Source organism: Letharia columbiana (genome assembly GCF_014066305.1).
Source record: "Letharia columbiana isolate WasteWater2 chromosome Unknown Sc0000006_s0, whole genome shotgun sequence".
Taxonomy (NCBI): Eukaryota; Fungi; Ascomycota; class Lecanoromycetes; order Lecanorales; family Parmeliaceae; genus Letharia; species Letharia columbiana.
In genome coordinates this window covers 744,948-769,059 of record NW_023501042.1, presented here as the reverse complement: position 1 = coordinate 769,059, position 24,112 = coordinate 744,948, and the positions used below count along the sequence as shown (strand labels likewise).

Below are 24,112 nucleotides of genomic sequence, written 5' to 3'. Positions count from 1 at the left end.
GTCCAAAGACAAAATCCCAAACAAATCCAATAATTGTACACTCAATAAGCCATTTGATCAAAGGTCCATCTTTTTGAGAACCTGCTCCCTTCTCGGCAACTTATGCACGGCTTTTTCTGATTTTTCTTCCATAAGTATTTCTGTACAAGTCGAAACCATCCCCACGAGGCAAAATTACGGCTAGTAATCAAAACAGTGGCAGCCGATCCGCTTAAAGCGGCAACCGGGGCTCATGCCAAGACGTTGAGGGGCAGGGTGTAGGATGAGGCTGTGAGGATTATTGATCTGGTTGTTGCCTGGGCTCCGAAGCCTGGGCATCACACCTTCCATCTGCGGAGATTATGAGGGAAGCTTGGTATGATCCCCAAGTCAGATCAGTACTAGCGGTAGAGAGTAAAGACAGGTAACCAGGCACCCTTGTACGCCAATAGAGTGGGTGACAGGCACTAACATCGAAACAGCGTCCTAGATCCCATTCAACGCAGGCCGTCCCAAACCCTATCCCTAGGCCATGCGCCTCCTAGACACCTCCACCATCAAGCTCTCCGAGTTCTACGGAGACGACATCCCAGAGTATGCCATCCTCTCTCACACCTGGGGCAAGGCAGAAGTGTCGTTCCATGACCTGCAGAACGTGGAAGCAGGGCAACTGGATGGATTGGAAGGATACGTGAAAATAAGAGCTTGCTGTGAATTAGCAGCTCATTACGGATATCAATATGTCTGGATAGACACATGCTGCATCGACAAGACCAGCAGTGCAGATTTGTCGGAAGCGATCAACTCCATGTTCCGATGGTACCAGAATGCCCGGATTTGCTATGCCTACCTAGCCGATTTCTGTATGCGTGACGAACTCTTAATGGGAAGTCCTATAGATGAGCAGACATTTCGTAAGAGCAGATGGTTCACCAGAGGATGGACGTTGCAAGAGCTCTTGGCGCCTGGGAACGTGGAGTTCTACGACAAGAACTGGCATTATTATGGATCAAAGTCGAGTCTCAAAGACCAGATATCGCTCATCACTGGTGTTCAACAGGGTCATATGTTTGACATCAGCGGTGCAAGCGCGGCGCAGAAGATGTCCTGGGCTTCTGGAAGGAAGACAACTAGACTGGAAGACATAGCTTACAGTTTAATGGGTATCTTCGACGTAAGCATGCCATTGCTCTATGGTGAAGGAAGAAAGGCTTTCATAAGGCTTCAGCACGAAATCGTGAAGATATCGGATGACGAATCCATATTCGCCTGGATGGACGGCGAACTTCTCGAGAGCGGTGTATTCGCACAAACACCACATGCCTTTGCTGAATCCGGGGATGTGGTTCAAATCATCGATGGTCACCGGTTGTACGTACGTAGAGCCCCGTACGCGGTGACCAATAGAGGTCTAGCCATCGAGATCTTTGCCAGCGAGAAGCATGAAGCAGCAATTATCTCAGATCAGGGCTTCTCATTCCTACCGCTCAATTGCGGACGGCAGCCAGAGTCAGGTGCCGGTTCGGTCCAATGGCTCGTTGACATTGAGCTGAAGAGAATATCTCGAGATGACTTTGTCAGGTGGTCACCTGGGAAATTGAACCCAGCAGTGTGGCCGATCAATGTGAATTGCACTCGGTTGGTGTACGTCCGGCCTGCACATGTCCTCTACGAGCCTCATGAGCAACGACGGTCATTGTTCATCAACGCATCGTCCCTGTGGAAGCGTGGACTTACGATCTCGCCAGCCTATGGTTGTCGGCCAAAGCTGTACCTTGGGGATGGGGCACAGGACGAGAGCGTCTGGAGAATTAAGCTGGGGACGGGCCAGAGCTCTGTAGCACTACTTTTCAAGAGTACTCGAGGTGACAGTCAGCAACTATTCGGAGTGATCCTGCGTGCACTCAACGGTGTCCCGTGCATAGATCTCATCATTCCCTCAGCCGATCCGACCTTCCAAAAATCAATGGACGAGTACGGTCAAATGTCCAAGTACAAGTACGTGGACGGTTCGATAATCCATGCCCCTCGCGGAACAGAAAACCGAGTCTCCAAGATACTACAAGACAATTGTTGGGTGTCTGCGATCTTGACATGGAGAACAGTTGCGCCTGGCGAAAGGCGTTTCTTTGTGGACTTCGCATTCCGAGAAGCCCAAGCGCAAATATCGGAAGTTGCAATTGGGAACGAAGCATCTCCTAATACATCAATACCACACGAAGTCAACTTATACACGGAGCGAAGAAAAGCCGCCGACGACAAACTACATGGGTGAATTTACAATTTTGACTTGCGGTATAGGCACGGATCATGGGGGCACAACTGATGGGCAATAGCGAGGACCTCGATTGCATGCACGAAACATGTAACGTAATTAACGGTTCAACGAGAATGACTCGGCTTCGAGAATCCTGAGTAAGGTAAGCACGCCATTAGCGCACGGACGGAGATGGCTACCACTGGAATTCCCCAGAGCGACGTCGTCGCCGCCGGCCTCTCCCTATGTAAGTAGACTTGCAACACCGGATGGTTTCAACTCGTCTAAGGATGAGGTCTTCCGTATCTGTGACGTGTGATCAAGAGGAGCGAGTACGTTGTGGGCCAATTCAAGAGGAGGAAGTAGGTAGGTGATGTGTCGAATGACAAAGCTCGATGTTCCCAGAAATAGATGCTTGCTTACAACTCTTTCAAATGAAGCTGACTTACAAAATTGTGCCAATAGGAAGGTTGGTTCGCATGCGATTGTAAAGAGTTCTCGAAGCCCAGACATAGTTCTTGTTGACAATGACCCGTCGATTACGGTAGGTGATGTAGCTTGCCTAATTACTACCTTGATTTATTGATGATTTGACATCTATACACGCGTCTATCCAACCTACGGAGGATAAACACGCGGCGCATTCTACGTTCTCGGTTATATATATCTGGGAAAACCCCTACCGCGACGCCGTATCAGGACAAGACCCCTTCCTCATTCTTCCAGTCATTCGCATCTTCGGATCCACATCCGATGTCTTCCGACCCAACAACAATAGACCACGAGATTCCTGAATTGCTAATTCTTCCGGCATCAACGGTTCGAGAGTCTGTGCACCCAGCTACTTACGCCGCGGTCCGTATAACTGCTCCGCTGCTAGCCAGCGTGTATCGCCCAAGCAGACCACGGTGTCCGAATCAGCCACCTATCTGGCCGCTGCCTTGGCCCGCCTTAGGGGTTGTCAGCATTTTATGCAAGATCGCTGGTGCCCGCTGCCTTTTATCAGTGGTCACCTTCCGTCCGCGAATCTCGGGCAGAATACGAAGATATGCTTAACCTTCTGCTTGCGCTAATCACTACCTTCCAATTCCACACCTACCTTACTTCCGCAACAAAAATCCTTCCATCCAATCCCTACCAAACGACTACTCTAACCCTACCTCCAAAGAACAATCAGCGCGCCTTCCACCCCGACCTCACCTCACCGTGTCAAACGTCTTGGCACCCATCACCTACCTACCCGGGGCACGATCCCCCCCGATTCTAACACCCAGCCAGCCGCTCCCCCAGCCATCGGAAATACCAACCGTTACATCCAAACATCATCAGGCACACCCTTTTCTCAGGAGCAGAGTAAACGTACATACGATCCTCCGCGGACGGGTCTAGCACCGCCGGTATCGTCGATGCTGGAACTTACCCCTCCACTCCCCTCCGCATCCCACGCTCCCTCCGCCCCGCCCCGCCTCACCCAAACACCCCCTCCACCATCCCCATCCCATCGTCCGGCAAGCTTCGTGTCAACCATCTTGCCGGAACAGCGACGATCGTGATTTCATCTCCGCACCACACTCAGTCCCCAAAGGACTAGATTTTACAGAATCAGTGTTGATTTTGGATCCGCTTGTCGTGTAACATTTATGACACTCAAAGGGTTTTTTATCGTAGACGTGATCGTTGTTGTTGGAGTGATACACCGAACCGCCACGAGGGTGTTTTTGGCCGACACCCGGAATTTTTCCACGGAGCCGGTGCATGCGCGGATGCCTAAAAGATCGCTACGCCAAGCCCATATTAGGTAGGCATTCCGTGACCAGCGCGGATAGGTACAAAGTTCGACAGCAGTTATGGCTCCGTCCACACCACACCCCAGACCCCGGTCTTTGCGAGAATTTGTCCCGCCGGCAAGGGAGCAGCGTCTCAGAAGCGAGTGTTCGAAATAAAGGTCCCCAGCCTCACACCTGTCGGGAACAAGGGATGCTGATCGCTACAAGCAACGCTGTAAGCGGGATCAAAGCAACCCTGATTCACGAGGCCGGTACGTCGACGAGAAGGATACTGGCCCGGGGAGAGTTTGGAGATGGAATGGAATGGAATGGTTACGTTGCAATCTACACGTCAGTCACTCACTCACGGTACTGGAGCTGGAGCTGGTATTTTGACAGCGAGGTGGATTTATTATAGCTAGAGCATTAGGTATATCGGATGCGTGAAAGTAGAGATGTATTGAAAGTAGAGATGTATGGAAAGGAAAGGAAAGGAAGGGAAGGAAAGGAAAGGAGTCGAGTCGAGTTGAGTCGCTGGGAAAAATTGAGTTGGGTATCACGGATCCATCGCTTTTGTTATAACCGCCCCAACTCCCGACGAAGCATCCCCATGACCGTACTTTCGTTAAAGGATCTTCGTCGTGATCACCATGTCATTACCATCGTTATCATCGTCGTTATCACTATGTCATCGTCATCGTCATCGTCATCATCATCATCATAATCATGATACCCGTCACGAAAACCGCCGCCGTCATCAATGACCCCGGCGATCCAACAGGCTCTTGGCAAGCTTCTTGACGGCTTTGACAAAGTCCTTGGCATCTGCGCACGTCAGCATGCCACCAGCGTACAAATTCGCAGAGCGGCACGGTACCTGTCGGCAAGATAAAAGTCAACTCGTGCGCGCCGGTCGGCGTCCTCTGCGGGGTGTATTCCTCGGTGAAGACGTATCGCTGCAGATCGGCCAGGTGCACCACTCCGGGGGTGTCCCGGGACATCCACGTGGGCGAGATGATCTGGTGGGTGACGAAGGCGGTCCAGATGGGCTTCCTTTGACGGCGTCAGCGCGGCCCGCGATCGGTGTTGCGGTTGCCTTTCCCACTGCTTACCGTTTGAGCGTGCCGGTTTGCGCGGAGGCCTGGAGTCGGACGACGCCGGTGTCCTTTTCCTGGAACAGTCGGAGGGCGTGCTCGTAGCGGTCGTCGACGATACGTCTGCGTGGCGTCAGTCTTCGATCGGACGAGCACCGGCCGGTACTGACCCTGCGAATAACTCCTTTTCCTTGTGGACGTCGTAGTCTTTGATGGTCTTCCAGGGCATCTTTAGGTCTTCGGACCTTAAAGCCAGGAAAGTGCAGAAGAACAGCACCATTACTTGGTCCGTTCGTTAGGTGGGTGGACCGTCTGATTTCGGGGGGATGTGGGACCTACGTTCGTAGCTGGAGAATTTGAGACACGCCCAGAGTTTGGGGTTTCCTTCACCGACATCCTTGAATTCTAGAAAGGGGCCACTCCTTGACACGATCAGTGATACCAAAGGCAAGACGACATCCTTCCGTGAGCGAGCGGGACGTATGGTGCGGCATAGGAATCTAGATCTGCAATCGTGTGATCGCCAATACAGTCGTACGAGGAGATCACCGTTTTCAAATGGTCTGGGAGATCAGCATGGTGACGGGACTCATCGTAGTCTGTTCCACTTACAGCTCGACCACGTTGACATAACCATTTTCCTCGAGCCTGGTGCTGGAGCCCGGCATGGCGTGGGCCAGAGAAGCGGATCTAAGGGGCGGTCAGAGGGTGTGCGAGTAACGACTGATGCTAGCATGACATACGTCTGACCAGTGTCCCCCAACAGTGTTGCAGGTCGGCTTTGACGGAACACCTCTGGCAACCAATGGCTACTGAGAACGGAATTGATGCTCGAGGAGTGAGTGGAGAAGGTATTGGATGTGGTTGGCGAGCGAGGAATATCAGGGGCGGGCGGAGGTCGATGGGCGCCTCTACCAAAGTCGTGTTCCATATCTGGGTGACGATGATCGCCTCTTCCTCCCCCGCGCGGGTCCGGTTGAGGCTCTCGTCGTGGCTGCGGTACGTTCTGGCCTTGGGGCCTTCTCCTTTCGAATGAATTTGGTCTATTGACAACTACGACGGTTAGTGTGTGAAATCTCTCCCAATAGGGCTACTGACCTGGATCTCCGAGGCCAATTCCGTCAAAAGCTCTCGCGAAGCTATCGTCCTGTGCATCCAGCAGTTTCTCAACCTTGATAACCAATTCATCAAACAAGTCAGGGTCGCGTGGCAAGCTAGGATATTATTAGCGTACAGCGAGATAAATGTTTCCGAACTCGTTTCACCCTTCGATCAGTGTGTCTGATAATTCCTCTAAAATAGTGCAGTAGATTTCCAATCGCCGCCGTAAAGTATTACCGCTCTCGGCGCGGAAGAAGTCACACAGATCGTCCCACACGTAGCCGTACTCGGCGCGCGGTACCACCGCGACCCTGCCCACGCCTCCAAACAGCCTCTCGACGTCTCTGATTGTGTAAGTCAAGCTGCTCTTCACAGTCGTCAGATGAGCCGAAATGTCGGGATAACGTCGATGATACGGGAAGTCGCCGATTTTCCGATCGAGTTCCCGCAAGGCTGAGCTGGTCGAGAGGCACTCGGCCATTAGCGCGGTGATTTCGGCTGACTGATCATGCACGGGGTCCAAAAATTTCTCCAGGGCCGCGGCGACGTCTTGGGCCTTTTCGGCGACGGCTAGGAGGGTCGACGCCATCTCTTCTTCAGAGTCGCAGGTGGGTCTCCGCGCCGGTCGAGCGAGATCGGGTCCGATTCCGTGGCGTTATTCATCATCTGTTTCGAAGGCGCAATCATCACTCACGTTGGGAGAAAAGCAAGGCGAGAGGTTGTGAGGGATCGGAGACTGGGAATAGGTATAATAAGAAGTTACGGTTACTTGTGAGAGATTACTGTTGCGCCAAACGCGGATTGACGTGTTCAAATATAAAGTCAACTTTGTTATCCGAAAAGCCCGGCAGGCGAAGGAAAAGCCAATTGGAAATGGGACCGTCTTTCTCACTCTCCACATACCCGGTATGCTATTGCTTGCTAAGGAAAGGATCTCGGCCCTTGCGAGAGAGAAAAAGGCAGATCTTAGGCTGTTCCTTTTTAGTGCCGCCTTGAAAGGTCCTTTGTGTTCTGACGGTGCCCGTTCGTGCATGAGATCATTTCAAACATCAGTGGTAGAAAAAGTCAATCGCGCGCCCTACTAGCGGTGTGGAAAAAGGACGCATGTGCACTGGTGCAGGGTCTTTGCTGCGGGTCGACGGCACCATTGGTTGAGGATGGCAGAGCTTGCAGCGGTCGAGCGTCTGGAAATTGCAACATGCATACAGAATCTGTACACGGATAGCATTATTAATGAATGAGAGCATGGTGAGAAGACGCATCAGCAGCGATCGCCCGGCGTCTGCCCATTTGGTAGGCTCGCGGGTATTAAAAAAAAAAAGCCTGCACACGCCAAGCAATCCTTCTGCCTTTACGGACTGAAATGATACCTTCAATACCCTCTTCACAAGCTAATACTTGCCATGAGAGTTGTTCTTTATGCCAACATCTGTCTATTCCAGAGCAAAATCTTCTCGATAAGACCTTTCGTTGGCAAATTGTGTTGGATTTGCAGATTTTGAGGGTGTGCAGGCTTTTTTTTTCACCCACGTGGTAGGGACAAGGTGGGTAGCAGAACCGACGCACGAAAAGGGATTTAGCTTGACACTAGAGCATGACATCTGAAAACGCACGGGAACAGGAAAGTCCCCGCGGCCAAGGGTGTGGTCGAGAGTAAAAGGCCCTTTCAAAGAAGTCAAGATGATATACCGGCGGAGTTGGGCGTAGCGCGGTCAGTATATGCAAGGTAAAAGGAAGTTTGATAAAGGCAGGAACGGAACGGACAGGAGCTACAGTCGGGAACAGGAAAGTCCCACACAAGGGTGAGATCGAGAGTGAAAGGCCCTTTCAAAGATGTCAAGATGATACGCCGGCGGAGTTGGGCGTAGCGTAGTCAGTATGCAAGGCAAAAGGAAGTTTGATAAAGGCAGGAACGGAACGGAACGGACAGGAGCTATAGGCCAAGGGTACGGGAAAGTCTCCAAAGGCCAAGGGTGTGGTCGAGAGTGAAAAGGCCCTTTCAAAGAAGTCAAGATAATACGTCGGCAGGAGTTGGGCGTAGCGCAGTCAGTATACAAGATAAAAGGAAGTTTGACAAAGGTAGGAATGGAATGGATAGGAGCTACAGTCGGGAACAGGAAAGTCCCCACAGCCAAGGGTGTGGGATCGAGATCGAAAAGGCCCCTTTCAAAGATGTCAAGATGATACGTCGGCGGAGTTGGGCGTAGCGCAGTCAGTATGTAAGGCAAAAGGAAGTTTGACAAAGGCAGGAATGGAACGGACAGGAGCTATAGTCGGGAATAGGAAAGTCCCCACAGCCAAGGGTGCGGTCGAGAGTGAAAAGGCCCTTTCAAAGAAGTCAAGATGATGCGCCGGCGGAGTTGGGCGTACTATGCGAGGCAAAAGGAAGTTTGACAGAGGCAGGAACGGACAGGAGCTACAGTGGGCTGACTCGTCTCAATGTCGATGATTCGTCACTGTGTCCTGGCGAGACGTCACACACAGAAGCCGTTGCGATGGTGGTCGAGAGTGGAAGCGTGGTTGGGAAAGAGCGCATGAGATTGGCAGCTTTATTGTACAAATGCTCCGGCTACATCCACGCCCCCTCAGCAAGCCTGCCGTGCATCACCATCATCTAGAGCCAGTGATGTATGATAGCGACTCCCAGCCAGGGTATCTAGGATAGAAATGCATGAATTATCCGCCTCAAAGCAAGGCTCCATCCGCCTCTTGCGAGCTGCTTCCAAGCCGCACAAGCAGAGCCACATATCCGATGTTGTAAAGAAATGTAGAAAACACGTCAGGTGATGCGAGGACGACCACGTCATGGCGAGGATTGGCTGCTCCTGTCGAAGGTGGTCAAGGAGTCGCTGGGTCGTCGGGAGGTCGTGAAAGGTGTCTACTCCTCGTCCTCCTCCTCGTCGTTGGCCTGTACGGAACCTTGTTAGGGGCAGCTCAACGGCAACAACGGCAGGTGGCAGGGTCACGTACGTTGTAGCTTGCCTTCTCATCTTCATAGCGTTGCTTGTCCGTCTTGGCCTTGGCCTCATACGGCTCGCGCTGCTTCGGATTGAGTGCCTTCCATCTCTCACCGAGGACCTTGCCGACTTGACCTGAATCGCGGGAGATGGTTAGCAAGGATTTCATAGCAGGGGATTTGGAGGTGATCGTACCGAAGCTGATGCCGGGATTCTCCTCCCTCACGTTGTCACGTTGCTCGTTGGCGAAGAACATGTAGGCAGACAGACCACGCTTGGGGGCATTGGGGTCTAGGAGATGGTCTCGTCAGCTCAGATTCAATGGAGGTAATCGAGGCAGCGAAAGAGCTCACCTTTCTTCTTCTTGCCTCCATCAGAGACGGCCTTAGCCTTGGTCTTGCGGGTTGCCTTCTCCTTAGGCATGATGATGGATCTGCCAGATATGCGCGTCAGTCCACGCGTAGATTACATAGATCGCTGGAAGCAGAGCCAATTGGCTGGAAGGACCAGGGTGTGGTTGCAGTAAGCAGTGATTGTATTGTTGCGCTCCAAACAAAACAGCCGACGAGAGGAGATAACCGTGAGGCAGCTAAGATGATACACACGTGGGAAGCTCACCTGATTTGAGTGTTGTAGTGGGTGTGATATGTGGTAGTTCTGGTGTTGTAGAGTCAGCTTCGTCGATGAAGGTGAAGAAGAACGACGACCATGGCAAAGCGTTCAGAGTGAGCGCCAGCGAAGGTCGCGACAGGATCAAAACAAGACCAAATCGCGCGATTTTGGTGTGGGAAAATTGTGGGGGAGAGAACGTGCAGTGATAAATAATGTATTAGTGATGGTACTTACTGAGATGCGCAGTACTCTTGAGTACTATGTATGAGGTACACGCAGAATTTGGGTGGGAGTTGTTTTTTGGTGAGAGAGTTGGGTGAGAGATTTTTGGTGAGGAATTTGTATGAGAGAATTCTTGGGGGGGGAAGGGAGCGGAAGTGGGCACTCAAATAGTAGGGCGCAATTTTGGCTGAGGGGAAAATCACCACTAAGGTAAGTAACTGCCGCTACCGCAGTCTTGCCGGCAAAAGCAGGCGCAATGCAACAACACAACAACGCATTCCTGCCTCTACCTACCTACTCCTTCACTTGAAGCACAAAGCACAAAGCACAAAGAAAAAGCTCCACTGTAAAACGAGACTACATGATTCTCTACAGCATAATAATCGTCACTCTCACCCTCTGCGCTTCCCTTTGTGCAGTGTTTGGGCCGTGCAAGACGCTGGTGGTGCTGGTAGCAAGCAAGCTACGCTACAAGCCTTAGGTGCTACTTGCTTTGTTAGGCCGTCCAACTTCCACGCCTAGCCACAGACATATGTAGCGCCCAGGATTTGGCAAATTGGCTGAAATGTCCGCCTGCTTTGTCTCCAATAGATTGCTTGCTATCTGTACCCGTACCATTATTCCGGGTAACGCTGAGGGAAGCTGAAATCTAGGGGTCAGCCCTGGATCCTATCGGACTGGCGCTTTCTGTGCCTCTGTGCCTTGTGCCTATGTGCCACTGTCTCCTTGTGCCTTCTAAAGAAAGCGCTTTCGCACCCACGTCCTCCTGATTTACAACGTTAAAGAGCGAACTTTGATAGGTAGTCGATTCTCTTGTGCTTGAAAATTACGCTGTGATCTTTGTGAGAGCCAGAGCGTTGGATGGCTTTCGTGCCATAAGACCATCGATGACGAAGAAACATCGACCAATAAAGCTCCGCGAAGCCTTGACCGGCATCCTCAGTCTGCTTCGTTCTCGTCGTCCAATACCAGATCTCGTAGAGTATCATCTCGCGCCCAATCCACCCCGCTCCCGGCTATGACTGCTGCAACGACACTCTTCATGATCCTCCATCTTTGCCTCGCTGTTGCAGCATCTATCCGCAATCCATCAAGCTGTGCGCTGAACCTTGGATCCATTATAATTTCATCTCGTTGGGCTTGGACCTTTTCGGCAAGAACAAGGAGTGTCGCGGTCAAAGCTCGATTCTTCTCCATTGCGCGGATGCTGTCTGCTGACAGCATGGCAGCTTCCTTCAATAGCGTTTGGAGAGTGGAGGACAGATTGGTGTGTGCTATCTCAAGCGTGTCTCGTCGGTCGATCAAAGGATGTAGAGCTCTAGAAACCATAAGCTTATGCGTAGCCTCATCGAGACCTCCAGTGAGATAGAGTACCTCTCCGTAGGCGTTGCATTGAGACCAGAGTGTACAGCTTTGAGTACTGGATCAACGATGAGGACATCTTCCACCACACTCTGCTTGAGTAAATATGTAGCTCTAGCCTCCAGACACTCTTTCTCGGCAATCGTCACCTGCGAATCCATTTCCTCATCCGTCAAAGGTTGCTGCACTGATAGAAGCGAATCAGCCGGTGCTCTTGGAACCTAGACAGATCTATTCACTTAGAGGCACAGTAGTTTCAGCTTCGAGGAGGGCCTGTTCAAGTCTCAATTCGTTCAGCTGGTCCCATAACTCCAGAATCTGGCCTTCGGTTTCGTAGAAGGGAATTGCATCGCCTGACCTGTGCGAGGCAAGGTCTGCGAACGCAATATCTGTAGAGGATGACATTGGCGCATCCTAATCCAGGCTGAAGTCCCAAGACCATCAGCTATCACTCCCATGTGACATTTCTAGAAGTATTTAAGAGCTGCGTGACAAGTGAATTTGAAAGCGGAACATGCCGGGGCGCCAAGGCTCAAGCTCGAAGGAGCTGAAAGGATTCCTCTACCAAGCATAACCACACGGCTTGCAAAACCAGTATAGAAGGATAGGAGGGGAGGGGATGTCGCTGAATATCTACTTTGCTCATAGCGGAGCAGTATACCCGGCCGACCCACGGTCCTTTACATCGTGAGCTTCTTACACCCAGACAGCTGTGGATCTCCCAAACATTGACTCCTGCATAGATTCGACAGTCTCCGGTCATGGATTGCTCAACAGACCGCTGTAGAACCTTCCCACCAGATACTGATGACAGCAAGAGGCAAGCAGGTCAAAATAGAGACCCTCAGTGTTGAGGTACGTCCCAAATGCGTCACGGTGAAGAAGCGACAAGCTAATATATCTATCAGCATGAGATATTCCTCTACGATCGAAGGATCTTAGCATCTCATTCCACGGTCAGAACAAGCACACTCCTTCCCAACGTCCGTCCCCCAGAAACCTATACCCCTGACGAGGCCCCCATCAGCCTACAACAGGATGCGACCCTGGATGGATGGCGCAAGATATCCAAGCTTCGAAGAGCATGGGCAATAAGTTTGATGGAAGGTTCTCGTAATGTCGTGGAAGGTATACGAAGCCTGAACAGTGAGATGGCTATCGTCCGACGTGGGACTGCAATAGCCGTGGAGAATGTTAAGCAACATGTGGGACTCCTGCAGCCGAAGTATCAAGAGTCGAAGACATGGGCAGATCAGACATATGAAAAGCAGACTTCTCTGCTCAACGATCTCGATCAGGGGCTGATGGTACTTGGATCCCTACCAGCATACGAAGAGCTGGGACACTGTCTGCACGGGGTGCAGGGCTCCATAGGAAACAAGCCTTCAGAAACAGTAAAATTTACCCAGGTTCCCTTACAAGACTTCGTGAAAATTTCTGAGGTCGAAGCGGCTGCGACTACCGGGAAAGACTTTGCTCGAGGGTTTGCGAACCGCGTCGCTGATATGAGCGCTGCATTTGAAGGTGTTGTGAGAAGCTCCAGCAGCATGATTGAGGCTTTTCAGCAGAACACGGCCTTGTCACATAGCGATGGGGGTGGTCAGGCGAACAAATTGACGGACGAAGTCGAGGTTATCGCGAGGAAGATTAACAGCGACTACGAGCGTGTCCTAGGTTTACCGAACGCACCAAATTCAATAGTCAAAGCATCGAAAATTGGGCATTCGCACAAGACTAGCTTACTGCCGTCATTATTACAGGCAAATGAAGAAATCAATCGAATTTTGGTGCAAACCATCGAACGAAAAGAGCAAGTCTCGAAAGCGTCAGTGCAAACCCTGCAGGATATTGCAAAAGTCCAGTCATCGGTTGGGTCAGTACACCACAAATTGGCAAATCTGGATGTGGAGGCTGGAAGCGAACAAACCTTCGACTTGTTGAACTTTGTCACCAGGTTGCCTTCGCTGTATGGCTCGTTGCTGATCGAATGTGTCAGACGGCGGGAATGGAGCGAGAAGATGATCTCTGATTCGTCATCTCTGGTAGAAGAAATGGCTACCTACAAGGAGGAAGAGGCTAGACGTCGAAAGAAGTGGATCAAAGACATGAACGGTGCTGTGGACCTCGGGTCTCTTGACGACATGGCATTAGGTATTGAAGTCAATGTTCAAGCGCAGAAGCAAAAATGGCCGAACGTCAGTAGAAGTGACATTACAGCTTACGTACAACGTCTGAGAGAGCTGGGTGACATGCATGGACACGTTAAGGAAGTGGAGGACGCTTTCAAGACCCTAGACACACCTTCAAAACAGCAAGCTCGCAGAGCAAAGGCGTTCAAGAATGGCAGCGTTCACGAGGCGGCCTATGGCAGAACGTCTCTATTACTGCGTGGAGATGATGAGGTCATACAGGCCATGAGGAACGACAAATTAAAGGTCGAGGACAAGCTCAAGAGTGCAGATAGTAGGATTCGCAAACTTGAAGATCTTCTGCACCGGCAGAGTCCAAGACCTTCAAGTGCCTCTGGGTTCCCTCCTAGTAGTGGACCTACCTTCGAAAGATATACTACGTCACCTGTGATCAACCTTTCCTCGGCTTTGTCCAAAGCTCGAGAACCGGGGTCACGCCGATCATCTGTTTCTTCGCGAATATACCCCCTCAACAATGATCCAGAGGAGAAAAGCCTGGCCCAAAGAATAGTGACCCTTGAAGCGGAACTGGCAACCGAGAAGGCTCAATCTGCGGATCTGGAGATGAAGGCGGCAGCAAGATCGAACGCCGAGGATATGCTCAAGAGTCAGGTACGGGAAGCGATTTCCACAAAAGAAGACCTACTAGGTAATTTGGAAGCTCAGGAGAGAGAATTCTCGCACGAACGCCACCTCTTGGAAGATGAGAACAACAAGCTCAAAGTCAAACTCGAGGAAGTCGAGGACGAATTCGATCGTGTCCTCGATAGCCGCGAGCATGATGATAGGATACATACCCTGGAGGAGGAGCTCGAAAGGCTCAAAAACGAGACCGCCGGTGAAGTACAGAGGGCACTGGAGCAAACAGAAACTTTGCGAAATGCTCACGACATACGACGCGAGAGAGCCAGTAACTTGGAGCGTGAAGTGCAACAGCATAAGGAAGAGAATGCCGAGCTCGGAGCAAAGACCCAGCAAATGTCGCGGCGTCTCCAAAACCACGACCATGCTCAAGCAGATCACCGTAGAGCTCTTCGATCGGCACTCGTACATTCGTCACATGATGAGGAAGTTCCTGAAGATTTCACGGCGCTGGTCGAAATTGTTGAGACTGTCGCAGAGAAATCCGGGGCTCATCTCAGGGACATCAAGGACGCTCTTGAAGCACTGCGCGCGGACAATGCCTCTTTGGAGAGCCGTGCTAAGTCTCAAGGAGATGAGATATATGATCTCAGGGAGCGCTTGGGCAGCGAAGAGAGGGCCGTCTTCTCTTTACGTGAAGAGCTCAATACGCAGCAGACACAGAGCGTGACTTTGCAGTCTCAGCTTGACTTCGAGAGACACGAACATGAGGATCTGAAATCAAGATTTGCACTGGGAGAGACAGACTCGAATTCGCTTCGAGCCAAGCTGACAGATGGCGGACGTACTATTGAAGGCCTGTTTGGAAAAATAAAAGATCATGAGGGCAAGCATCAGACTCTTGAGGGTAAGCTCAAAGAGAAGGAAGCCAGCCTTGAAGCTGTACAAACGCGCCACGACAGCCTGTTTGAACTTTGGAGCGCCCAAGCCTCACGAGCCGTTGATGTCTCTACTAAGCTACATAGGCAGAAGGATCTCCTGGAGAAGCTGCTTGAACAAGTGGGTCTTGCGGTCACAAGGGAAAGCGGGAACATGGTCATACAGAAGGCGCCACGAGCTGTTTCTGCAAGCACTATGCTGCACGATCCCTCAGTATCCATGAAACGCAGCTTGTCAGCCCCAATGCCTATAAAGAACGAGACAGAGCCTCTCATCAATCTCGAAATTCTTCAATGGGCCACAGCAGACGATTTAGAGACAACTGAACGTCTCTTTGGAGAATTTATAAAGGAGATCACAAGCTTCGATTTAGATCTCTTCAGTGGAGCCATCTATAAGCGAATTAAGGAAATCGAACACATCGCTCGAAAATGGCAGAAAGAAGCTCGTGCATACCGGGATAAGGCCCACCGCTCACAAGGCGAAGCTCATGACCGGATCGCATTTCGAAACTTCAAAGAAGGTGACTTGGCTCTGTTCCTGCCAACCAGAGATCAGGCTACCAAGCCTTGGGCCGCCTTCAATGTGGGGGCTCCTCACTATTTCTTACGCGAACAAGACACCCACAACCTTGGCAAACGAGACTGGCTCATTGCCAGGATCTCCAAGGTGGAAGAGCGTGTTGTGGACTTGTCGAAGTCTATCAAAGGCCTGAAACCCGCCAACGACCAGGCATCTGTCCAGAGTGACGGCGGTCTTTCACACAACGACGAGAACCCATACGAACTTTCTGACGGTCTGAGATGGTACTTGATCGATGCGGCAGAGGAAAAGCCTGGTGCTCCGATCAATGTCGGACTCGGCAAAGCGACAGTAGCTTCAGCGAACGTGGATGCTAAAGGAAACATCCGGATGAAGAAGTCCTCAGATGACAATGGCGTGACAAAAACCTTGAATCGCAGTCTCGACAGTCGCCGCAGCAGTACGAATTCGAAGAAAGGACTGGTGACTATCACTGGCAATACTACCACAGGGCTTACAGGCCTAGATGGTGTTCTGGAACGCAGCGTCGACCCCGCTGCCGCCGCCTCGCCCAACCTACTCCCGCCACAGGATCCCCATCGCGCCCGTTCGCCAGAAAGACCGCAGAGCAGCCAGACACCAGATTCTCCTGCTCCCGGCGGTCCCAGCACCGATCATGTAGGCACCACCAACGCTTCCGGCTGGGGTGACCGGTCCCTCCAGCTCTTCTCCGCGGGCTAACGGAAAGCGCAGGCGAGAGGCGTGGCGACTTCACCATCAAAGTCTCTGCGACAGACCAAATCTTCCCCTCGGAAGACCTCGCCCGAGAAGCCGAGGTCCAAGGCTTGGGACTCGTTGTGGTCGCTGGATTTGAACCTGGAGGGTGGAAAGGGGAAGAGGTAGCCGGTGCGGGCTCCATGGGCCGCGCTGTACGGGGTTTGGGTGTACAATCGTCGGCGAGATATCTTTGCAGTGAGGTAGATGTGACTTTAGATACCCGGGGCTGCGTCACTATTCGGACGATGATGGTGCTTCACAAGCTGATCTTCTACGGATCATGAGCCAAGTACTATACCTCTCCATTCTTGACGCAAGTACCTCTCCATTCTTGACGCAAGTACCTCTCCATCTTCGACGCATCGGTCTTGCCGAAAACCCGCGCGAAAAGGCATCGGCAAGCTCGCGGTGTTGGAATCTTGAAAGCTTCCTACCTCACAACCCCTCTTCCGCTTTGATCCTTGGTATCATCTCCCCATCCCATCTCTACGTATCATTTCCCTTCGCTTCCTCCCTCCTCTCCCCTCCCTCCCTCCCTCCCTCCCTCCTCCACATCCACCCCCACCCCCAAAATTTCCCCCACCCGTCTCCCCACTCCACCCACACCCACACTCACACTCACACCCACACCCACACCCACACCCACACCCACACCCACACCACACCACCCACACTCACACCCACACTCACACACCCACACCCACACCCACACCCACACCCACACCCCACACCCACACCCACACCCACACTCAACAACGTCCTTTCGACGCCAAAGCCCAAGCCCAAGCCCAAGCCCCCAACCAACCCAACCCAACCTCCCCCCATCTCCCAGCCCTACAGCAACACACGATGCAGAACGCACGGTTTCGCTCATCGGCAGCAAAGACGAAGCGCTCCGGATATCGTGGGTAGATAGGGAGAGGACGCTGGAGATGGAGATGGAGATGGAGATGGAGAATGGAGAATGGGGCCGAGGCGATGGGGATGGGGATGGGGGTGGGGGGGTGGTGGCCCCCCCCCCCCCCCTTTTTCTTTCTGGGGAAGCGGATGGAGTGTCGAATGGAGTCGCCTCCGGATAGTGCAGCTTTGGGATTGAGCACGGTTTCACGTCCGTCGTTGTGTTTGTACGAGGTGAGGAAAGGGATGATGGGTTGGTCTTATGTTGAGTAGTGGGTTTAGAACATATCTTGATCTGCCTGCAGTTGGAGATGGGAAGGGGAAGGGGAATGGCGTCGCTGTAGTGGGTGGGTGGGGAAGCTGGGATGAAGAGATGTCTGCACTTTGGTGTTGGGACGGTGCATGTTTTAGATCGATTGACGTTGATATGAGAGACTGTCCTGGTTTTACTAGCCCGAGGCATATATGCTTGAGGTCTTCTGTGAGCGTGGAGATTATGGCGGCGTAGACATGGAGATTTGGTCGTCGGGTGACGGCGTTGCTGTTGTTCGGATTCCGTTGTTGGGGAAGGGTCGGCTGGGTGTTGTGATGGAGAGGATGGTTGGTCCACGGGTCCTGTACCGGGTCGTTGCCGTCCGAGGACGATTGATATGGGGGGGGGAGCATGGCGACAGCGGGTCTTTAGCTGGGAAGGCTGTAGTGAGAGCATCAGATGGCAGGTTTGCAAGACCCTACTATTCCGTTTGAAGGCTGTATCTCCCAAACCTTGAACGCTCATGTACGTAAATGAAAAGACGAATCATCGTGTTCTATTCCCTGCTGCAGAGGAGTCCTGTGACCCTTCCCCGAGAGTTCAGTCCTGCTTTCAGTCGTCGACCGGTTCAGCAGGCAGCCAACTTCTTGGGCAGCTATTGCAACGATCCGGGCAAATTACAAATTCATACCCCAAAACCTTGGATCCTTACAAATTCATACCCCTAATTACATTTTCATACCCCAATGGGGTATGAATCGGTAATTCGCCATTCCTTGGGGTATGAAAATGTAATTTACCATAGTGCGCTGAGGTTAGGTCTTCGGGGGCTGCGGAATTAGCCCGGACCGGCCCCGGGAGCCCCGGAACTGAAGACCTCTAGGGTTCGCCGTCAGTGTAACTTGTCGAAACCTCGCTCCGAGGCTAAGGCGAGCTCTTACTAGGGGGTTTCAGACCACTTTTTTTGGTGTGGATTTTTCAGATCGTGGAAATTTCAGCGATTTGCCACCAACTGTTGGTGGCAAATCGCTCATTTTCCCACGATCAAAAAAAAAAAAATCCACGCCATCCACCAATGCTACCCTGGGGTAGCATTGGTGAAGAAAATCGGCCCATTTGGTGGATTTCTCATGTCGATATTCTACATCTCGTAGCAAATCTATTCAATTAGAAGGCCTTCCTTCTTACCACTACTACTATTTTACCTCCCATTGCTACTATTACCTCCCATTACTATCACCTCCCACACGTCTACGTCTTTCCTACCGTCGCTCCTACCGTCGTTTCTACCACGCCGTCGCGGACCCCCCTCAATGGCGCGAAAGAAAGCCCTTACGGATAAGTTAGGGTTAGGGTTAACCTCTGAGAATTAGATACGGGGAAGATTACACGGTTTTCTCGGGCAATGACTAAGCGGATTTATCAAAAATCCACCAAAGAAGCCTATTTGGTAGTGGGGGTGTTCAGACCAATTCAGACCAATCCATTTTGTCACAGCTGAAAGTCTGAAAATTCCACGATTCCACAGCAAAAAAAAAGTGGTCTGAAACCCCCTACTATTGTAAATCTCTAACTCACCCCAATCCGCGATAAATTTAGGTTTCAATTTTCTAGGGGGTTTTTAAGGCTCCCGGGGCTTCTTTAGGGGCGTTAAACGCCGGGCACTCAAAGACCTAGTTTGATAAATTACAAATTCATACCCCAAAGAATAAGGTAAATTAACATTTTCATACCCCAAGATTTGGTGGAGGGGTATGAAAATGTAATTGGGGTATTAATTTGTAAGGATCCAAGGGTTTTGGGGTATGAATTTGTAATTTACCCGCAACGATCCTGTTACTGTGCCGTCGGTGGAGAGGTCAACCCTCATCAGGTCCGCAGATTGATTACGATTGAGCCGGTTACGATGTCTTGTTACCTGCCTGATGGGCTCTCGGCGAAGGAAGATCCCAAATGCCCACCACGGCGTCTTTTAACACACGAATTTTCGATTTCAGGCTGTCTCTTTGGCGTTTCTGAGAGAGACGATGCCCATACTAAAGCACGTAGTAAAGTATTATTAATCCAATGGGACTAAAGTCCTTTAGTGACTATCAAGGCAGCATTTTGTGACGTCTTCAGCTTCTCACGTGATGCGGAGCTAGGAGTTCGGAACTTTTGTCAAACTCCGAAGGGGATATATGAATCCCATCTCTACCTTATGATTTGATACCAGCTCATGCACTGATAGTAACTCTACAATTCCAAGTCTGTCTGTACTGCACTCGCTCCCACTCACCCCTGCTTTCTACATTTCATCTTCCCAAGTCAGCTCTCCGATCGGAAAGACGAAACCCCAAGCAACCCCCCCCTTCACTCATCATGTCCTCCACCACCTCAACCCACCACCTCGCCGCCATCCTCCCCACGAAAGCCGCCGGAGCCTTCCAAGTCAAAGACCGCCCCACCCCGACCCCAGGTCCCCACGACCTCCTCATCGAAGTCAAATCCATCGCGCTCAACCCAATCGACTACTACCAACGCGACAAAGGCTTCCCACCCCTGGACCACTACCCCACGGTCCTGGGCTCCGACATCGCGGGCACCGTCGTCTCCGCCGGCGCCTCCGTGCCGTCCGACGCGCCCGAACCGGGCGCCCGCGTCGCCGCCTTCGCCCCGTGTTTCTTCACCAAGGGCCTCCCGGACTACGGCGCCTTTCAGACGCGCGTGCTGGTCCCGGCGGCGAACGTGGTTCCGCTGCCGGCGAAGATCGGCTTCAACGAGGCGAGTTTGCTCCCCATGGGCGTCGTGACGGCGTGGTCGGGCTGGTATTCTATTGGGGTGCCGCGTGATACGGCGTACTCGGCCGAGGATGGGAAGGGGATGCTGATTTGGGGTGGCGCGAGCAGTATTGGCAGTGCGGCGGTACAGGTTGCGAAGTCTATGGGGTTCAGTGTTTATGTCACCGCGAGCGAGAAGCATCATGAGTATCTGAAAGGTTTGGGAGCGAGCAAGGTTTTTGATTATAGGAGCGAAGATGTAGTGGAGAATATCGTCAAGGCGGCCAAGGCGGACGGGGTCACGGTTCAGTCGGGATTTGATGCGGCCGGTCAGGTGAAGTCGTGTTTGGAGATCTTGAAGGAGTTGAAGGGGGAGGGGTCGGCGAAGCTGGCGACGGCGGTCCCTCCGTCGGAGGACACGCCCAAGGTAGAGGGTGTGGAGGTGAAATTCGTCGCGGCTCCGGGGGATGAGAAGGAGAGGACGGAGCACTTCCACTTTGTCCTTGGGGTCTGGTTGAAGGAGAAGTTGGAGAAGGGGGAGTTTGTGCCGAGTCCGAAGGTTCAGGTGGTTGGGGGAGGCTTGGAGGGGATCGACAAGGGGTTGGATGAACTGAAGAAGGGAGTCAGTGGTGTGAAGCTTGTGCTTGAGGTTTGAATGGGCCACGCCTGTGGATACGTTGGGGGCTATGGTTAGGTAGTTTAGCATCAATGACTCTGTCTTCAAATGCAGCCACCTCAGAAGGACAGAATAACAAAAGATGACGCAAACAAGTTGAACGCTCATCACGTCAATTCAACCGCTTCTGTCTGAAAGATGCTAGCGACATCACAACTAGCGGACTGCACACCACGTATCGGTAGAGTCGATCACGCCATCTGCATCATCGGTAACGGTAAGACGATGATCTCGTCGAGAATAGCTTTTTCCTAGTATCGATTAACGCAGGATGTGCCTCCCTGCTCCTTTACTTGCCAGTCTACACCATCGCCTCCTCCATCTTCTTCCTCATCCTGGCGCGGGCACCGAATTTTGGCGGTCCTCACGCATACATATCGGACACCACCCGCGGAGCCTGATGTCAGCCACGCGCCGCTGCTTGCTTGCACTTGTCGTACTGGCTCCTATCGTGAACCAGGCTTTGAGATATGACCCATTCAGCTGGTCTTTCCGCCGGTCTGTGGTCGCGGCTACAATGTGCGGTCAGCACATTCCTAATGCTACCGATGTCATACTCTGTCCAAGGGGGTTGCATCGTTCGCAATATTATTGGGGTTCAGATGCAGAAGAGTTCAACCCTGATCGCTGGCCTCGGGACTCGAGCGGAAGAGAAGGCGCCCGAGATACGTACCGCCTTGCGACGTTTAGAGCGGGACTACGAAGCGGAACGATTCGCAAAGAATGAGATCTCCACTCTGATGGGTAGAAATTTTCGGCGGAAACCTGCGGAGGGGCTAGGTATTCCACCACTAGCTCACCCATTGACCCTGACGCATGTTGGGGGATTTCGGGTCCGTATGACTCAGATGGAAGGGTGGTAGGCGCGGTTTTGGGTGGGATGACTGGTTTTGATGGATTGTGAGAGTTGAGGAGAAAGCGTATGGAGAATAGATGTTAGGGAGATGGTGTTTGGGGCAGGACGCTCCAGAAGAGTGAAGGAACAAACGCGGCGAATGTTGCGGCTGCAGTCTTCAATAGCGGAACAAGAGGCGTACGGTGGTAGTTGAATATACTTATGGATAGACTGTTGTACAGATTTGAATACGAAGGGATAGTTGTATAGACTGAAGTCGAATAAGCTTGCAACACATATGGAACTTGTACGCTTGAGAATACCGAGAGAAAAACTTGCAAGGGGAAAAAGTGGCAATGCTGACAGGGAGGGAAGCTGAGTGCCAAGCCCCAGGGGAAGAACCAACCCCAGATCTTGCAAAGGCCAATAAACCTCGCCAAAATTCACTCTGGTGGACGAGCTTGAGCATGCGAGTATTTAGGAGGCATAGCTCCAGAATTCTACAACACGTGGTTTGCGTAAGAGCCTGCCTCCTTAACGTGGTCGAGACTTGAAGGCCTCGGAGGAAAGTGTAGAGAAGGTGAGATCGGATCAGAAACGGTCTTCCCATGCAGCCCCTTCGCCATCCAATTGTCTCTGTGCACCGACTGATAGGCCGCGGGACGTCGGCTTGAAGGATATGGGGCCGAAAACCCTCTGCAGGACGAAAAGAAAAGGCTTGGCAAGCACCCAAGGCTGCCGAATCTCACTTCGATCATTCTCTCTCACCGCAATTTTCTTTCTGTCGGCCGTGTGTAAGGGTTTTGACGATGGCTGTCCAAACCTTCCTACCCAGATTCCTTCAGCAAAATTTGTTGGTGTGGGTCGTGGAGAGGATCCGAGGTGAATGTCGGACGGCCGCCTGGCTATGTCGACTTTGTAGTCGTCTTCACTCATTGGAGGAAATGAAGCACGTGACTGAGTGGCTTGGGATTGGTTTGTAGTCAATTAGGATTTTGCACTCGCTGAAGGAGAAAGAGGAGAGTAGATAGGTAATGCGAATAGGGTCGCGCAACCATCTCGGTGGATCAGCCCTACTCGAAGAGGTATACTTGTAAGAATATATTCTTAGGGCTCGTGAGATTTCAGGAATCATGAAAAATTGTATAAACAGAATCCTACAGCTTTAAGCAAGGATGGCTTTGTCTACAACACTACTGAGAGTGTCTGTGTTGCCATCTAGCGGCGGAGAAACGAAGTAGTATTAGGGCTTACCGTAATCTATGGTATCTTACCATTGTCTGACGCTTGGCGTGATGTGATTGGCTGACTAATGCGACGAACGTTACTCTATCCTCTGATTGGTGTACTTTGACCACTCTCTGACTTTTTGAAACATTCAAACAAACAATTCACAGCATCCTTACTTCAATGCCCAAAGATCTTTCGTGTCGCCGCCGAACATTGATTCATAGTGCAAAGTGCTTGCCAATTGACTATCGACGATTTCAATCAAACTCCAAGAAATCAACGACTTCCACCGCTTGTTGGAAACCTACTTCTCAGCGGACCTGCCAAACACTTGACGAAAGCCATGCTATAGACTCCGCCAAAAGCTCTGCTGCACCGATCAGATTCAAACACCTCGTCTGCTCGGCTCTCTATGTCGTGGTTTTCCATCCTCCCCGCCAATCTGACCGTCATCGAAACATGGATCATCCGCTTCTTCGTAAGCACACCCAACTGCCCCCGTCCGGCCATGACATCCTCGCTAACAACCACCCTCACACACAGCTCCTCCTCGGCATCATGACCATCGGCCCCTGGGCCCTCTTCCTCATCTACGACGTGCTCCTCTACATCATCCGCGCCGTCGCCTATGAAATCCCCTACTTCGGCGGCCGAGCTCGCGGCAGGGGACGGCCTCGCGCGCCGAGCTTGAAGGAAAGACCGAACGGTAGGAGGAGGACGTTTAGCATCAGTGGGCCTTCGAGCGGGTTCGTTGTGGGGGATGAGAATGACAAGGCGGGGTTGAAGAGGAGGGGGTTGGATGGTGGTGTGCGTGATGAGGCGGGCGCTAATTCGGAGGATGATGAGGCGGTGGATATTACTGCCGAAGGTGCATATGAAATTGAATGGGGTTGTTGAGATATGTGGCTGACTGATACAGAGAGTCACATGATCCGCTCGGCGGATCTCTGGGATGCTAGGACGGACAGCCGGTTCGTGGCGTGGAATGACACGTCGAAGAAAAAGCCCTGAATGGTGTGTCCGTCCGGCATGTTGCTTTTCCCCCCTCAGCTGATCCAGTACTGTCTTCCAGCTGTCGCAGGTGTTGTTTGACAGGTGTCCGC

The 24,112-nt window shown here is 51.9% G+C and overlaps 7 protein-coding genes across 7 annotated transcripts; 4 read left to right on the top strand and 3 right to left on the bottom strand.

Moving 5' to 3' along the window:
* Positions 1 to 511: 511 nt before the first annotated feature.
* HO173_002907 (uncharacterized protein) lies at positions 512 to 2,254 on the top strand (the record flags this gene model as incomplete). Its single annotated transcript, XM_037304838.1, has 1 exon — positions 512 to 2,254. One exon carries the CDS (start codon positions 512 to 514, stop codon positions 2,252 to 2,254), a length of 1,743 nt encoding a protein of 580 aa, XP_037168331.1.
* A 2,505-nt stretch (positions 2,255 to 4,759) lies between these two features.
* HO173_002906 (uncharacterized protein) lies at positions 4,760 to 6,786 on the bottom strand (the record flags this gene model as incomplete). The annotated part of the gene is made up of 9 exons (XM_037304837.1): positions 4,760 to 4,827; positions 4,880 to 5,055; positions 5,115 to 5,219; positions 5,267 to 5,378; positions 5,436 to 5,659; positions 5,709 to 5,786; positions 5,840 to 6,149; positions 6,195 to 6,310; positions 6,362 to 6,786. 9 exons carry the CDS (start codon positions 6,784 to 6,786, stop codon positions 4,760 to 4,762), a joined length of 1,614 nt encoding a protein of 537 aa, XP_037168330.1.
* A 2,289-nt stretch (positions 6,787 to 9,075) lies between these two features.
* HO173_002905 (uncharacterized protein) lies at positions 9,076 to 9,577 on the bottom strand (the record flags this gene model as incomplete). The annotated part of the gene is made up of 4 exons (XM_037304836.1): positions 9,076 to 9,105; positions 9,168 to 9,289; positions 9,350 to 9,445; positions 9,508 to 9,577. 4 exons carry the CDS (start codon positions 9,575 to 9,577, stop codon positions 9,076 to 9,078), a joined length of 318 nt encoding a protein of 105 aa, XP_037168329.1.
* Positions 9,578 to 10,927: 1,350 nt separating this feature from the next.
* On the bottom strand, positions 10,928 to 11,755 carry HO173_002904 (uncharacterized protein; the record flags this gene model as incomplete). The annotated part of the gene is made up of 3 exons (XM_037304835.1): positions 10,928 to 11,306; positions 11,363 to 11,537; positions 11,590 to 11,755. The coding sequence occupies 3 exons, from the start codon at positions 11,753 to 11,755 to the stop codon at positions 10,928 to 10,930; spliced, it is 720 nt and encodes a 239-aa protein (XP_037168328.1).
* Positions 11,756 to 11,969: 214 nt separating this feature from the next.
* On the top strand, positions 11,970 to 16,485 carry HO173_002903 (uncharacterized protein; the record flags this gene model as incomplete). Its single annotated transcript, XM_037304834.1, has 4 exons — positions 11,970 to 12,037; positions 12,094 to 12,205; positions 12,259 to 16,260; positions 16,336 to 16,485. 4 exons carry the CDS (start codon positions 11,970 to 11,972, stop codon positions 16,483 to 16,485), a joined length of 4,332 nt encoding a protein of 1,443 aa, XP_037168327.1.
* Positions 16,486 to 19,870: 3,385 nt separating this feature from the next.
* Positions 19,871 to 20,923, top strand: HO173_002902 (uncharacterized protein; the record flags this gene model as incomplete). Its single annotated transcript, XM_037304833.1, has 1 exon — positions 19,871 to 20,923. The coding sequence occupies one exon, from the start codon at positions 19,871 to 19,873 to the stop codon at positions 20,921 to 20,923; it is 1,053 nt and encodes a 350-aa protein (XP_037168326.1).
* Positions 20,924 to 23,421: 2,498 nt separating this feature from the next.
* Positions 23,422 to 24,020, top strand: HO173_002901 (uncharacterized protein; the record flags this gene model as incomplete). The annotated part of the gene is made up of 3 exons (XM_037304832.1): positions 23,422 to 23,487; positions 23,553 to 23,877; positions 23,929 to 24,020. The coding sequence occupies 3 exons, from the start codon at positions 23,422 to 23,424 to the stop codon at positions 24,018 to 24,020; spliced, it is 483 nt and encodes a 160-aa protein (XP_037168325.1).
* Between the last annotated feature and the right edge of the window lie 92 nt (positions 24,021 to 24,112).